The 16674-nt window shown below is 41.2% G+C and overlaps 1 protein-coding gene across 1 annotated transcript in view; it reads right to left on the reverse strand.

Moving 5' to 3' along the window:
* Positions 1–16674, reverse strand: part of LOC147711367 (cysteine-rich motor neuron 1 protein-like) — a 120257-nt gene that overhangs the window by 44858 nt on the left and 58725 nt on the right. Inside the window, exon 4 of the mRNA XM_086922081.1 lies at positions 15223–15462. Coding sequence (XP_086778207.1) covers positions 15223–15462 — 240 coding nt within the window. The remainder of the gene's footprint in view (positions 1–15222; positions 15463–16674) is intronic.

Here is a 16674-nt window from a genome sequence, read left to right on the forward strand (position 1 = left end):
TGCGAATTGTAATTATGTTTTTAACAGGGCAACTGCCTCAGTGCTGAGAATTTCCTTGAACGGAGCCTCACTGTAGCCTGCCTTGTGTTTACTCTTCAAACGATACCAAAGGGGATGATAGACGGAGCGCTTGAGCAAATCAAACACTCACCCCTAGTCAACTGATCTGTGTTTAATCCATCTTCATTCTTTAGCTCACTCCACCACCCCAGTTCAGACATGGCCATATGCAAATCAGTCTGACCCTGTGCCTCATGGGAATAGTCCAGCCTAAACTGCCAAGCCATGTCTTCCCTGGACCGGAAACCAGCATCCTGGGACCGGTTTCTGGTTAATCAGCCGTCATCAGCCAGGCTAGCTTGAATCCAGTGGCACAGTGAGCAAGGGACCCACGTCTGGGCATACCCTGCCAACTTAGATGAAAAAAGCAATACAAAAGGGGATGATGGATGGAGCGCTTGAGCAAATAAAACACTCACCCCCAGTCAACTAATCGGGGTTTAATCCATCATTCTTTAGCTCACTCCACCACCCCAGTTCAGACATGGCCATATGTAAATCAGTCTGACCCTGTGCCTCATGAGAACAGTCCAGCCCGAACTGCCAAGCCATGTCTTTCCTGGACCGGAAACAAGCATCCTGGAACCAGTTTCTGGCTAATCAGCCGTCATCACCAGGCTAGCTTGAATCCAGTGGCAAAGTGAGAAAGGGACATATGTCTGGGCATACCCTACCACCAGAAGGAGTGCGGGGAGAGTAATGGAGAGTGAAGAGGGGACATTGTAATACAGTGAGAGAAGAGTGGGTAGAAAGGGAGAGGGCAGCGAAAAGCAGTAAGAACATGTGATAAGGAGGAGAGATAAAAAGGGAAGAAATAACAAGGAGAATAACATAGAAGAAAGATTAAAAAGGGTAGCTAGCAAGAAGAAAAAAAGAAAAAGATGGCAAGGCGATACAGGTTAGTGGAAATGGATAAGGGGCAAAAGGAAGAGAAAAAATATGCATAAATAAGGATGTCAGGGGAAATAGGTGAAGGGAGACAGAAAAAGCGAGAGAGAGTGGAAGAAAGATATATATGGGAAAGGGAGGTAAAAAGATTGAGAGGACTGCGAAAAAGAGGGGAAGTTGGTGAAAGAGAAATGGAGGACAGAAAACAGCAGAAAAAGATGTAGACGTGGAGGTATTAGGAGGGGTTGAAGGAAAAGTATTTAGGAAAAGAACAGTTAGGAAGAGAAGGAACAGAGAAGGGTGAGCTAGAGAGTAGGAAAGAGACTGAAGTGGAAGAGGAAGGAATAGAAAGAAAGAATAAGCAAACACAGGGATGGAGATAGAGAATAAAGAACAGTGAGAAGTGGTCTAGCTATTAATGAACCAGAATCCAGGGATTAGACGAATCCTCTGCATTCCCATTAGGAATATTTTTGTGCTTGTATTTTGAGATACTTGTAAAGCGCATTATACCTGAGGGTGTCAAAGGGCTAGCTAACGGGGAGCCACTTGTAATGTCCTCCAGCGCAGGTTAGCGGTGCAGTCTACCCGCGCCGGAGAGGTCACGTTAGCTCTGGCACGTGTCGTCACACGCCAGCTACAAATAAAGGAGGCGTGGCCCGGCGAGTCAGTCAGAGCTACAGAGAAATCACAGAAAGGTGTCCCGAGTAATTATTACTGCCGCGGTGCTGTTGCCACATGCGCTAGCGGCCCAACCCCCACTACACCACTATTGGAGAGACAACCATATCTAGCATTACAGAAAAAGTGCCAGGTTTTCAGCTACTTGTGGAAGGCGGCATGGTTGGAAAAACTAGGAATATGGATGAGAAGTATGTTCCATAGCTTGGCAACAGCGACCAGAAAGGATCACACGCTTCCTTTCATGCAGCTAGTGCAGGGAGCGAATGGCCTCTCTGACTGACAAGCGTTGGTGAGTATCCAGGACAAACCGAGCAGCCGCATTTTTGATAGTCTAAAGTTTGTTTTAATATCGATCCAGGAGATAAATAGGGAAATGGTTGCCTGTTGTTCTTGCTTGCATTAGGGCCTATGCTTCGCTTGATACGAACACGCACACAAACAACACCAACCAAAGTACAGGCAGGCTATTTCAATAACACAAACAAGTATGATCAAATCACCACGCCAGCACTAAATGACTGCATCGCACTCATCACACAGGCACAAACACACACCGTGACCTAGCGCGGTCATAAACGCACAAAGGCATATTATGCCCTGTGAGTTCGTCATACACACACTCGCACACACTCATACAAAACCATATTCACACATTGAGCGTAGCGTGCATTGTAGAAGTCAGTGCTATTATTGTACTACGATTGCAAAGGCTACATATACACACTCACAATACCCGTATAGAAACTGTCCCTGCACCAGTATCATTACTGTGCCGAGGATGCGAGAAAAGTTTTGACTGCTGCTTAGCGTCCAGTATCTGAGCTTTATGCACGAAGAAGCCAAAACCAAAGTGTATATTCAAAGTATTCAAGAGCGAACACTGACCTCTAGTGGCACTTATGGGTACTGCTATTGCGGCGTGACCAATTTAAAATCATTTTTCTCCACCTTGTAAGCTTATTGTGTCCCAGTTTCACAACTTTTTCTTCACCCCTGGTAAACAAACGCTTGGTCATAGTTTTTTTTTTGCCTGTGCTCAGTTACCAACACACTATAAACAAAACGTATGATGAGTGCCTAGAAATAAACTTCACTATCTTTTAGTAATTGAGCGCGCTATAAAAGCCTTTATAATAATAATAATAATAATAATAATAATAATAATAATAATAATAATTTATTGTTTTACTGTTGTACAATAGCTGAGCTGGGTACTGGAGGATTGCAAAGGGCTGGAGTCCTAGAAACCACTATTCAGGATAGATTTTTCACAGTTAAAATAAATATTCAGTGCAGATACTTTTCAGATGGAATATGGATGGAGAAAACGTACTTTGTGGTGTTCTATTTTGGAGGTAGGTCCATACAAACTACCGGAACAGAACGCAAAGCGAAGGCAAGGAAATTGAGGTCTACTGTGCTACACGTGAGTCGTGTCAATGTCCATGCATACTAGAAAAGTATAAGACTGGAACAAGGGGCATCATATATCTCTTCCCCTGAAATCTACAGTGCTGATCTCTGCTTCTCAAAACCAAAGGGGATGATGGAGGTAGCGTTGAACATTGCAAGCATTCACCCCCAGTCAACTGATCTGGGTTTAATCCATCATCATTCTTTAGCTCACTCCGCCACCCCAGTTCAGACATGGCCATATGCAAATCCGTCTGACCCTGTGCCTCATGGGAACAGTCCAGCCCGAACTGCCAAGCCATGTCTTCCCTGGACCAGAAACAAGCATCCTGGGACCGGTTCTGGCTTATCAGCCGTCATCAGCCAGGCTAGCTTGAATCCAATGGCAAAGTGAGCAAGGGACCCACTTCTGGGCATACCCTGACAACTTCGGGCAAACAAAGCAAAACCAAAGGGGATGATGGACGGTGTATTGAACATTGCAAGCACTCACCCCCAGTCAACTGATCTGGGTTTAATCAATCATCATTATTATGCTCACTCCGCCACCCCAGTTCAGACATGGCCATATGCAAATCAGTCTGCTTGTTTCCGTTCCAGGGAGGACCTGGCTCTTCCTGGATTAGTAAATATCACTGAGCCTTTGCATTGCGTCAGCTTGTGTTATGTAAGGGCAATATAAGGGCATAATATATCTACCCCCCACTGTATTGTTATTCTTCCATTTTGCCTCACCAACTACATGCTCGTAAACTTGCATTGGGTTTTCCATCCTTTAGGACTGGAGATAATTCCCAGAAGGCAATTTTTTGTTGAAACGACTACCACGTCCAGACTCTCTACACTATGTCCCTTCAGTAAACCCCTAATTTCCTGCAACCCCAGTTTATGTGCGAGAAACTCACCTCCATCTCGCCACACCACATGGAACCAGAGGACTTATTTAGACAAATTCTGGCTAATCTCTGCGGGGTTGTGCAAGATTGTGGAACTGTGTACGTTTAAACGTACTGTTTCTAGCTACTTCCTGATCTAAGCACACACTTTCCCACTAATCTTTCAAAGGCCCAATAGTTCCTCCTAGGCACCCCTGCAAGGCTGGTTCCATTCAGTCTGTATTCACTTCCCAGCAGAGTCGTGAAACTAATGGGTCCACTACCCGACTTCACTAACTCCTCTAGGGTAGGAAAGCCTGCTAGGCCAGAAGGGAAACTCATCCACATCTCTTTTGCTGTGTTTGCGAGTTCAGCAAATTGAAAAGACAGTCCAACCCCCTACTCCAACTGTCGCTTCCTAAAATGTAATGAATGTTTCTCCCGGGAGGAGGTCTCCCAGGATCTAACACCCTCTTTCTCCATTGAGCTATATCTCTGCTGATTCACATAAGGAGCTGCATTGACCTAGTGAAGGGGAGCTTTTCAGCACCCTACGGACAGCTATTTCCCATGTAGCGCTAACTATCACATTACATCTGGGTATTCCTCCGGTAATGCTTTCCCTCTCATCAGGTACACCGATAGTTCCTCACCCCTAGTAACCCTCAGTAAATTTCCTTCTTCCAGTTGTCCTTCTCCGGACACCAGTGCTCAGCATATTGCAACTGGGATACCACATAATAAAGCTCCAAATCTGGCCGGCTCAGTGCACCTTCATAGATGTACCTCTTTAATGCGTTGAGACGAACTCTACTACTTTTACTGCTCATACTAAGAAGACCAGGGGGCAGTCGAGCTCCCTCTTCCGATTGGACAAAAGATGCTTTGTAGAGTATATAGGCAGAGCCCTAATGGAGACTGAAGCTTACTTTAAAAAGGGATTGAGGCCCTCAGTCCTTGAAGGGTCCGCCCCAAACTGAATCAATATTGTTTCTCAGGTGTAGATGCTACTTGTACTCCAAAGTATCTGAGTTTCCAGGTTTACCATTTCTAACCGATTTCGAGTAGCTTCTCTAGGCTCCTGCTGACCCCAGTTCGTTGCTCCAGATCTGTGATCCTTCATCGCCTTTTGTGTATTTTTGATATGTGATATGTGCCTGGAACATGGCAAGTTGGAAGTGTTTGGTGTATGTGTGTCTGTCTTTGTATGCATATTAGGAGTCAAGACATTGTGTGTTCTCTGACCAGACTAACAGAGGAACCAGTTAATGGGTTCCTCTTCAGGGTTTTACCATAATGGTGCATGTGACAGTCTGCATGTAGCTTCCCTCGTAAATTAGGTATCCTTTTGGAAGCTCTCTCGCTGCAGCAAAGGACTGATTAAAACCAGTGTGGTCATGTGGTCAGCTTGACCACAATACTGCCCAATAACAGCTAAACTACTCATGTGGCTTTTATAACTTCTTGTACTCTTCTCAATGTTGGAGCAGCCGGGAAACAGCATTTACAAAGCAATCATTACACTGCAGTACTATTACAACGCAATGCATTTACATCGCAAGTCATTACAACGACTTGCAGTAGGGGGCGATGAGGTTTTGGAAATAAATTCCAACACCTTCCCTATTGTCGAGCAAACTGGAGTACAAATAGTAAATAATACGATTCCTAAGTCCAGCGTGCCCCCTACTGCAAGCCGTAAATGCATTGTGTACTAACAACACAGTTGTTGTAACGACTGCGTTGTAAAAGCATGCAATGTACTACATTGCGTTGTGATGTATTATATTCGGAGCAGCCATACTGCCACTCCATTCCTCGAAGGACAGCTATGGGATGAGCAGATGAACTCATCACAAGCACAAAAACAAGGCTTAGGTGACTGAAACCTGGGTGGGAGATGACTTAAAGATAAGAGCCTTTCAGGAGCTTTTATGATCTACAGCCCAGACAACCAGGAATAAAAATGAAAAGAGATAACCACATAAATCATCTTTGGGTCGAAGACATAACAAGACATAACAAGGTATTAAAAGGCAGTTGTTTATTGGTGATTGTATTTGCTCTTCGGCCTTCACACTACAGGGGTAGCCAGTACTGCCCATTAGTGAGGTCGAGGGGGACGAATAATAATATTAATAAAATTCACTTTTTAAAAAAAATATTGCACTTCTTACTGAATAATCAAACACACAAGTGACAAGGAGGAATTATTGCAAATAGTCTAAATCCCTGTCAAAAGCTCCAACTACTATTCCATCCCACTGTTTTTCCCCCATGTGCCTCTCTAGACAGAGGCATGCCTTATGCAAATTAGTACTGACCATGCCCCTCATAGGAAAGGTCCACCTGAAACGGTTAGGGAACACAGGAACAAAATCAATCCCAGACGGAATCTGGCCTCGTCAGTCAAGTATAGCTTGGGTACAGTTGCACAGTGAGTAGAGAACCAATGAGAAGCAGGGTCAGTATTGATCTGCATCAGGTGACCCTCTGTTTAGAGTGGAATGGTGGGCACAACATGATGGACTGGAATGCAGCCCTGAGTGATTGCCAGCGGCTGAGATTAATTTAAGCATTCCATCTATCACTTTGTTATTGGTGGCAGTTAACAACCTTCTTGCTTTGGGTATGCTGGGGCTTGTGCCCCATGTTCATTGTGCGACAGGATTCACGCGGCACCCCACTGACGAAGCCCATATAGGCTGCAACGGGCAGTTCTGGTTAGGCTTCGTATGGTTGCTCAGAATGACCTTTTCTGATGAGGGGCGGGGCCAGGACTGATTTGCATGAGGAGGATCTCGGTCTAGAGTTATGTTGTAACTGAAAAAAAAGATGAAGTGTATCCTAGCAATTCCAATTGGCTGAAATTAACTAAAGTATTACATTCCCCACCGTGTTGTTTGTTGCATTTTGACTTCTTACCACATGCCTACTATTTCTAAGCCCACCACATAACAGGTGTTTATAATAGTCAAATTACCAACCTAGAACAGATGGAAAATGATATGGCCATGTGGGGTTTGAACTCATAATTGCAAGCCACAGCAATTGTCTGAAATGAGCATTCAATCCACATAGACATTGAGTTGACTTTTTCTGCTTTAAACATGACCCTGTCCTTTGAGCACACTGTAATAGAGTGTATCAAATTTTGGGGAATATTTGAATTACTCTTTGCGCAAGAAAAGCCTTGCCACTGCTCTTTTCCTTCCTCTCTTGCTATATAAGGTATGCAGCATTGAGGACCCTGAGTAAACCGATCAAGAATCTGGTAAGAGTCCCACAATGAGTGTAAGGCGGGACAGAGATAAAGGAGCGGAAGATCTATTTAAAAATGTTAATGCAGGTGTGGCCATCAACAAAGCGGTCATGCAGGGGAGTACTAAGGTTAAAGAGGGGTTGAAGCAAAAATGTATACGCCTAGAAAGATTGAAGAAATTGGAAACATCTAAGTGGTGGGACGGGGCCATGTTGAGACAATATCAGAGATTAGAGAGGGTGCCTCGTGGACTCCGCTCACAACTGTTCCCTACTTATGATGATCTGGAGCCAGATCTTCTGATGCAATGGGAAAAAGAATTAAACAGTAATTCTAATAACTTGATGAATATTCTCATAGAAAATGCCAGCAGGAAGGTGGAGAAACTGTCTGTAGAAATTGATGCATTAGAGAAAGAAATAGTTGATCTCAAATTGGATGAGGCGACTAAAAAGAATTATGAGATCCTGGAAGCAATCCTCAGTAAACACGAGGACGATATCAAACAGCGTAAAGCCTGTAAATTGAAAAGAGATGAGGCGGATTATCTGGGAGGCAGAGTCTTTACGTTTGCGAAACGTTTTGACTATTTAGTTAACCAGGACAGTGTTTCAGGTACTAGTAGAGCTTCCTCTATTAGGGGTAAGAGCGTAACATCAACGAGTAGTGTAGATGAGGACCCAGGTGAAGGAACCTCAAATCAGTCTACTTCTTTTTTAAAGGAAGTGTGGTGGATAAGAATGGGGAACAAAGAGCAAAATACAAGGCCGAAAGGAGGAGAAAGCACAAAACTAGGAGAGGGTGCAGAGGGGGGCAGTGCAATAGGAGAAAAGAAAGGCATGCAGACCAGGTCATGGAACAAACAGAAGTAGATTGTGAAGCGGATTTTGAGATGAAGGTTATCAATTTATCGGACAATGATCTATCAGAAGAAATTATTTCAATCCTGGGGAAAGGCATGAGTTTTTGTCCAGTGAAAATGTATGATATTGTTGATACCAAGATTGACCTGTATAGGTTTATTAGTCAGTTGAAATTTAGGAAATATTTTGCAAACAGAGATCGCCCGAGTATGTATGCTGCATGTGACAACCAACAGGTATCTGGTACTATAGCGGATATTAAGAACACTGCCCTTTTGTTGTCAATTACAGAGAATGAGGATGATCCTGTAACAATTTATAAATTATTGCAAGATCTAGAGTTACAATATGACCACAGCGATGACAGTGGCCTTAAGGTGAAATTGTGGTGGATTCCTCAGCTGTCCAGTGACAATAGTATTGACATATTTTATAAAGCTGTTTTGTCTGATATTGACAAGTGGAGGGATAATAAGAGCATGTATTGGGATTATCGCTTTAAAGATAACCTGACCAAACATGAAAGGGAAGCCATGTACGATCTGGCACATGACCAGAATATTATTGTTCGTGAGGCGGACAAAGGTGGATGTATGGTTGTCATGTACAGAACAGATTATGAGAAAGAGATCCTTGAACAACTGGGTGATACCAAGTGCTATATCAAACTGTCCTATAGTCCTATATTTGGAATTACACACATTAATAATGATCAGTTAAAGAACTGGCATGAGCAAGGATTGATAAATGATGATGAATATAAGTTCTTACTAGTAGAGAGACCAAGGTTCCCCTTTCCAGTACACTTTGCCAAAGGTGCACAAGCAATTGCAATTTTCCCCTGGTAGACCAATTATATCGGGGATAGGGGGGCCGACAGAGAAACTCTTCCAGTTTGTTGATGTGTATCTACGACTATATGTTTCTAATCTACCATCCTTAGTACGGGACACAAAACATCTATTGAATATGTTGTGTGACGTCAAATGGGATCCAGGTATGACCTTGATCTCTTTTGATGTTGTATCACTTTATACAAACATAGAGCACGAGAAGGGTTTGTATGCACTTGAGTATTTTTTGGATAACCGGTCAGTTGAATACATTTCTCATACCAACATGTCATTGGAAATGTCAAAGATAATACTTAACAATAACACCGTCCTTTTCAATGATGTATGGTACAAACAACAATTGTGTAGTACCGCAATGGGTTCCATATTTGCACCGTCTTTTGCCAACCTGTTCATGGGTTGGTTTGGGACGGTGTACATCTGGGGCCAGCGTGGTCAGGAATGGGTAGAAGATTTACACTACTGGGGTCGATTTATCGACGATTGTGTAATAATATGGTCGGGCTTGTCACTGAAAATTGACTCCTTTTTCGAGTTTTTAAATACTAATGACCACAATATGAGGTTCACAATGACCAAGAGTAGGACAGAGTTGCTATTCCTGGATGTTGAGCTATATATTGAGGGTGAAAAAATTCAAAGTCGTATGCACCGCAAACCAACCTCCTGTAGCTCAGTGTTACATGCAGGGAGTGCGCATCCTAAGAGCCAAATTAATTCAATTCCGTATGGCGAGATGCTACAGGCTCGCAGAAACTGCAGCCAAGAAGATACTTTTGACCGTAACCTACAAGATATTAAGAAACGTTTCTTTAAACAGAGGGTATGATAAGGATGTTGTGACTAAGGCTGAGACTAGAGCAAGGAACTTGAAGCATAGTGAGACTCTCAAAGAAAGATCTGTGGTAAATAAAAAAGATGCTACTGTACGACTGATCACCAACTATCATCCCCATTCACACAAATTGTACAACGTACTGAAGAAACACTGGCCATTGTTGAAGATGGATAGGGATCTACGTGACTGTGTTAAAGAATACCCGAGTATCACATATAAGAGAGGCACATCGATTCGAGGAATTATCAGTCCTAGCTACCCCCCAACAGTTAAGTCTGAAACTTGGCTACATACTCTGAGTAATTGTTAATTCAAATGTGGAAGGTGTAGCATATGTAAACTAGCCATAGATGGTGTCAAAGAATTTCATTACAATGGTTCAAACGTATTTAAAATCAGGAGTCACATTGATTCTATGACCAAATATGTGGTATATGTTTTGATTTGCAATTGTAAAATGATCTATGTGGGAAGTACCATCCGACCAATGTGGGAAAGGATTATTGAACACTTTAGAGCTGTGAAACAGAAAGATATGAGATACCCATTGGCTCAACACATGAGTGTCTGTAATTCTCAGAGTAAACATTTGCAATTTAAATGTCATGGTTTACAAACAACCCCTATTAGTAGAAGAGGGGGTAATAGGGAGCTGAGACTACTACAGAATGAGGCACGATGGATCATGACTTTGGACACAGTAAAACAGGGATTGAACTTGGATCATGAAATTCAATATTTCCTGGGTACTTAAAGCATGGTGGGTTACTAACATAACTGATAACCGCAATGTGGAGATTGGCATGTCTGAACCTTATATCCTTGTGCCATAACCAGATAAATATGGAACCCATTGTTTGTACTTGGTTGAGGAGAGGTTCATTTCCTGAAAAGATGCCGATTGTTACAACAGGGCATCTGAAGTAATTTGTATTGATGAGAATGTGTATTTTTCTTTTTACAAATCAATATGGTTTGTCCTGTAATTAATTTGATTTGCTGTTTTGGCATCGTGTATGGACGATATATGAGAAAAACATATACTGGGATTTTAATGTAGTGGCTTTTAACAAGCATGTTAGCTGCCTCCCCTAAGATTTGTTTTGGGTCAGATTTCACTGTTTTCTTCTAGCCATATAGAGAATTATGTTAGTCACGTGTTTTGTGACTATAAGAAATGAAATACCTGCTGATGCTCCGGGTGGACGAGTCCACAAATAGTTCTTTGTTGTTGCATGAGATTTTTGAATCATTTGGTTATTTAGATTACCTCTTGAATTAAGCAGGTCTAATTTATGTTCAAGTGGGTACTTGTGAATTGAAAATCAAGAGGTCTCTATGGGTGTGGCCTCTTATAAATTTTAAGGGACTAATGATCATCGAGGCAGTTACCTAAATGCAGTGAAGTGATTTTTCATGTATTTTACTCTTTCTTAATTATTTTAGCTGTGGAGCAAACAACAATGTCGATAGAAAGTGTTTGCTCTTAGTGGTGTGAACGAGTAATAAAGTTTCACTGTGTTGAACAAAATGACGTAGTATCCGGGAAACACGTGACATGTTAGGATATGAAGTAGTCAGCGGCCATATTGGTTAAGGCAATAAACGTGCGTTTCGCTTGAAGATGTGACTTGCTTCATGTACAAATTGTTTGCATCTATTTAGCGATACCCCTGACAGTCTTGAATGAGTATTTGTATTGATGTATGTACGGGCTTTCTGAACAATGTGGGGGATATCTTCCAAAATGATATAAAAGGGGAACGCACGATGGTGCCGGAGCACAACGCCATTTTCCTCGAGTGGTGAGCACTCTGCGATACTCGGTGAGTTTCGTTATGCTTACTACCAGACTGGATATGATTGCTAAACTGTTTGAAGGAATAAACAGATATATGTAAAGTTAGAGCGAGACAGGGCTAAGTATGAACTACGTGATATAAACGGTCTATACGGGGTACCTTTTATCCATGCCTGTCGAGGAAGGGCAATGGAGAAATTAGCTATGTAAGCAGTGTAAGAGTTAGAGCGGGTAGTGAGGGTATATTAAATATGTGGCATCGCTGATGGTTGCATGTGAGACATGTTTATAAAACACAATAAGACTGTAGCTGTTTATTGATATCGGTTTGTTAACTATGGAATGAGACTGAAGTTGCCTCCTCTTTTTATATAACACCTGCAGGTAAAAGACTATACACGCTTCTAATTTAATACCCCGGATGGGGATTGCAGAACGAATTGTCGGTGAGGATGTGATATACAATTTATGCAACCCAAGATATTAAGTGTTTTATTGGGCAGAATAGATGAGTTAGATATATTCCTCTTTTTTATTGTATTTTATTGTATTTTACTTGACTGTGACGCTTCGAAACAAGTATTCTTCAGCAACATGTCTACTGCATTTAAACTAGCTGAGATCAATGTTAACCTGTTGCTCACGTGGACTCCGTCACAACTGAAACTCTTTTTAAAATGTTTCACCCCCAGACTCAGTTATGATCTTGATTTTTCACACTGTGCCAAATTGACTCTGTACAAAAGTTTCACGGAAACAATCGCACCAATATACTTCAATCTCTCGCACAGAGCTAGGAGAACAATCATCCTGTTACGGCTCGGCATTTTACCAGTGCTAACCACAACATCAAGATGGCACCCAAATGGATCTTCATTATGTAACCTCTGCCACGGAGGGGAGCAGGATGTAGAACATCTTTTATTTATATGCCCTAACCCAAAAGTCGTGGCAGCTAGGACAAAACACCTGTATCCTATATACATTAACTGCCGTATCACCACCGTAAAGGACTTGATCACAGTATGCAAATTTCCTCCTAATGAACTAGTTTGTTATAACTTTTATACATTTTTAAAACCTTTTTTCGCTTTGTATTAATATGAAATTCTAAAAGTATATGTAACTGAATTTTATCGTATAAAATTTGTGGTCCTCAGCAGAGTACCAAAACAAATAAAATAAACTTGAACTTGTATTTTAGTGGAATATTTGTGTATTAACGAATTTTGGAACCAGAACTACTGTGAATATTAGAATTGGACAGTGGATGCATTTTTGACTAGGTGAGCTTGTCTTCTATGGAGCATCAGCACGGGGATTTTCATAATTTTAAATTGATCTTGGGATTAAAGGTCTGACACATATGTGAAGAGTACAGTGTTCACACACTGTTCACTGGTTGTTATTATTCACTTTTTCTGTTTGTTGTTTTAACTTTTGCCCCTCTGTTAAATAAAAAACTCTGGATGATGAAGTACACTAAGGTTTTTTTAGCATAATGTGTTTGAATAACTTGAGACTCACCATGTGATCACCTTTGAGCACATGGGTGTTGTGGTGAAGGTGATCCTGTGTGAATTTGCATGGCATGACTTAGAAATTTTGTGTCAATTTATTTTTTTGCCCTGATGAAGTCAGAGATGCGGAGGCATCGGAACTGACGAAACACGTGTTGGCTATATGTGATCTGAAGAGAACCAATTGTGAATAACAGAAGATGTTATTGAACAACAAGAATAAAATCATCATGGATGAAGAAGATTGACTGGACTTCTTTATAGTACATGTGGAGTTGTGCTAAGGACTGTTTGCTATCTTTTCTGTGGGACTAGGTGACTGGTCCAATACTAGGGATATGAGTGGCTGTCCATGTCCTTTGAGCACACTGTAATAGCAGATTGCATCAAATTTTGGGGAATATTTGAATTACTCTTTGCGCAAGAAAAGCCTTGCCAATGCTCTTTTCTTTCTTCTCCTGACCCTGGGCTAGATGCTATTGGCAAAATAAAGCACATTCCAGGGAATCCAGAATATCATAAGTATTTCGAGGTGAGCATTACAGACATATCTGAACCTAAACAGAGAGTTATGCAGCATTGAGAAATTAGGGAGAGCATACGCTTCATATTTGAGGGAGATGAAGCCTATTGTCAACTTTGAAACCTTATGAATTGGAACCATCTATAATGGTAGCCACAATAACAAAAGGAATGAGGCACTAAACCAAACCTGGTTAGATAGGCATGCTCATACCTCAATGAAGAGATTTGCAGGAGATATATTTTCTGAAGTAAGGTCTAAGAGGGTGCTCTGTCATCCAGTTAAAATTTTTCCTGGGGCCTTGACAGATTAAAGATATCACATTCTTTGGGAACCTTCAGAGCTTGTCACCTGTGTACTCTTGGAAGGCTACACCTAAACCGTGCAGATGTTCACCAAACAGTTCATTAAACTAAAACAACTAGGGTCTAAGAAGAAATCCTGTGGTCCTCCATGAAGTAATGGGACAGAATTCGGAATTCAATTCTGTAAACTGATTTGTAAAACGTTGTTTGTCAGGTATGATGTGAACCAGTTGAGGACCTGCCCCACAATAGCTAGGTAAAACTTTAGAGTATCAAGGAGGATCAGTGGTCTAATATGAAATGGCGGAGGGCAAATTAAGGCAGGTCAAACAGCATGAAACAGAGTTTATACTGTGGCTCTCTCTATACCCCACCCAGTCCTGAAACTAAACTGGCTGGTAGTCATCAAGTGAGTTATTCTTAGTAAGGAAGTTTGACTTGGGGAGCCACACAAGTCTGTGTGACCCTGGCAGTGGCAGTAGGGTCTGTAGAGGACTATTAATTAACTCTCAAGATTGTGCCCCATTATCAGTTTTCAAAGTAGACTTAAGCAATACCTTAGTTGTTAGATCTGTTTTAACGTTATTAACTAATTATTCATTTAACATTTTATATTTGTGCTTTGGTTTATTATCGCTTTATAATGTTTGTTTATGGAGTGGATGCCCTTTAATTTATTTTTGGCATTGTGCACTAATAAAAATAAAATCAAAGATCATCCCTGAACATAAGTTAACCAAGTTGGACCAGAAAGGGCTAATGTACTGGTTAATTCCTTTAGGGAGGATGGATGGTAATGTATCAGAAACAATATGGTCTAAGGTGAAATATGAATTGACTGACTGAGAGACTAAATCAAATGTCAACAAATTAAACATACCTTTCCTGGAGATAAAAGGGAAATGCAGAGGAGATAAGGGGAGTGCAAGTTTGGTTTTATGGTTCATCCCTTTTCTACAAAAAGGTCAGCAAACTATTTAGAGTAGGAAGCCACAAACTCAGCAAACTATTTCAGAGTAGGAATTACAAATGGGGTAGTGGGAGGTGGGATGGAGGATTTTCAGAGAATATTATACAGTTGTTCGGGTCCATTATAGCCAACTCTAGCTTTGCTCTACAAAATGAGGTTTTGTCATCACAAACATACTTCAGAGGTTCTTCTCTCAGCCCGGTGGTTCGATAGTTGAGAACCATAGGGGTTATGGTGCCACCTCCGTATTAACCATCTCTGATTTGTATGTACGTAAGTGAAGTCAAAGGAAGCTGGTGTACTCTGCGCATGCTCGAAAGCAATTCACGTATTAATTTAAAAAAACGAGACAAAATGCATTCTTACCTTTTATACACTTAAACTGATCACAGCAATTCCCGGGGATCCCTGTCCCACTTTCAATCATTTCCTTTGATGCATTTTCTGAACATCCTCTTGGACAGTCATGAAAGTTGCAGGTGCAGAAGCTAGGGATGGTGGGGCAGCAGTGCCCTGCTGGAGTGTGTGTCATGGTGGCTATAGAATCCCAGGGACAAGTTGGATGAGTGATCTCGGGACAGGTGACGTTGGCACATTTCACTTTCACTGGAACACAGAAGCATGGACAAAAGCCATAGTAAAATGAATACTAAATCCTCGGACCTTGTTTACGCTAATATTAAAATAGATTTTTTACCATTCACATACAGATTACTAATTCAGTCTCTGAAAAGGATATTTTTTTGGTTATTGGTTTTAATATGGTGACAACATCAAATAAAACTGGAAACATTTTTTACTATAGCTAGTCAACTTTTGCCAGACATTAGTTCCCTAATTTAATAGTTTATTGGAGATGGTGTAGGGCTGGAATATTGAGTATGGAACATCTTGTTACGTTAATTTTGCAGCTAAAATATCAAAGACAAAAATATTGACAGGCAAATCTGTATTGATTTTCAATACTTAACTCCACATCTATACTTGTTGGAAATACTTTAAAGTATGTAGCTGTCAAGTCAAGAATAGTAAATCTATAACCCTCTCTGTGCACTTACCAGTCGATATTTTAGTCCTTGATATTTTGGTTATGATATTAAGGTAGCAGGATATTATGTTCTCTATATTCCGTGTCTTCACCCAAGCAAACAAATTAGCAGATCACAAGAATGAAATACTGCTAAGTCATTTGACTGATTTTGTACTTTATTTTTGGGCATATTCGTCCAGCTTCATTTTCTTATTGAAGCAAGGCACAGAAAATGAGGGGAACTCTTACCCATACTCGATGGTGGCAGTAATAATAGATTCATAATTTGATATGTATGACTTAGAGACAAGGATAGAGTTCGGCCTGCAATGCGGTCATGCAGATGGAAGGTAAAATACTGAATGAGCTCGGACCAGGTAATCAATGAATAGGACTGGAGAACATGATTTGTTATAAGGAGAACAAAATTTGGCGTTAATCACCAATATCAACACAACTCTGTCCAAAGTATTTTAATGTCAGGAAAGGGAATCTATAATCAATGGAACTTTCCAATGGTATGCACTCTTTTAGAATTCCAAGTATGGAGGGAATTACAAAAGCTGTAGTGAGTTTTACTCCATTTTAGTTTCCTTGAAGGATCATGGCTCAAGATGTTCTGGGTTAGGCTGCAAGACCCTCAAACTGAATTCAGTTGTAATTAGGCAGATTGTTCTGAGCTTGCTGGCTTTCACCCACCCCCTGTCTTGGGACAACCCAAGACATTTGGTTTTAACCCCTGTTCAAGATGAGGAAAATTAACGAGTGCCTGAAATAACGATGGCGTA

Source organism: Lissotriton vulgaris, chromosome 5 (assembly GCF_964263255.1).
Source record: "Lissotriton vulgaris chromosome 5, aLisVul1.2, whole genome shotgun sequence".
In the NCBI taxonomy this organism is placed as follows: domain Eukaryota; kingdom Metazoa; phylum Chordata; class Amphibia; order Caudata; family Salamandridae; genus Lissotriton; species Lissotriton vulgaris.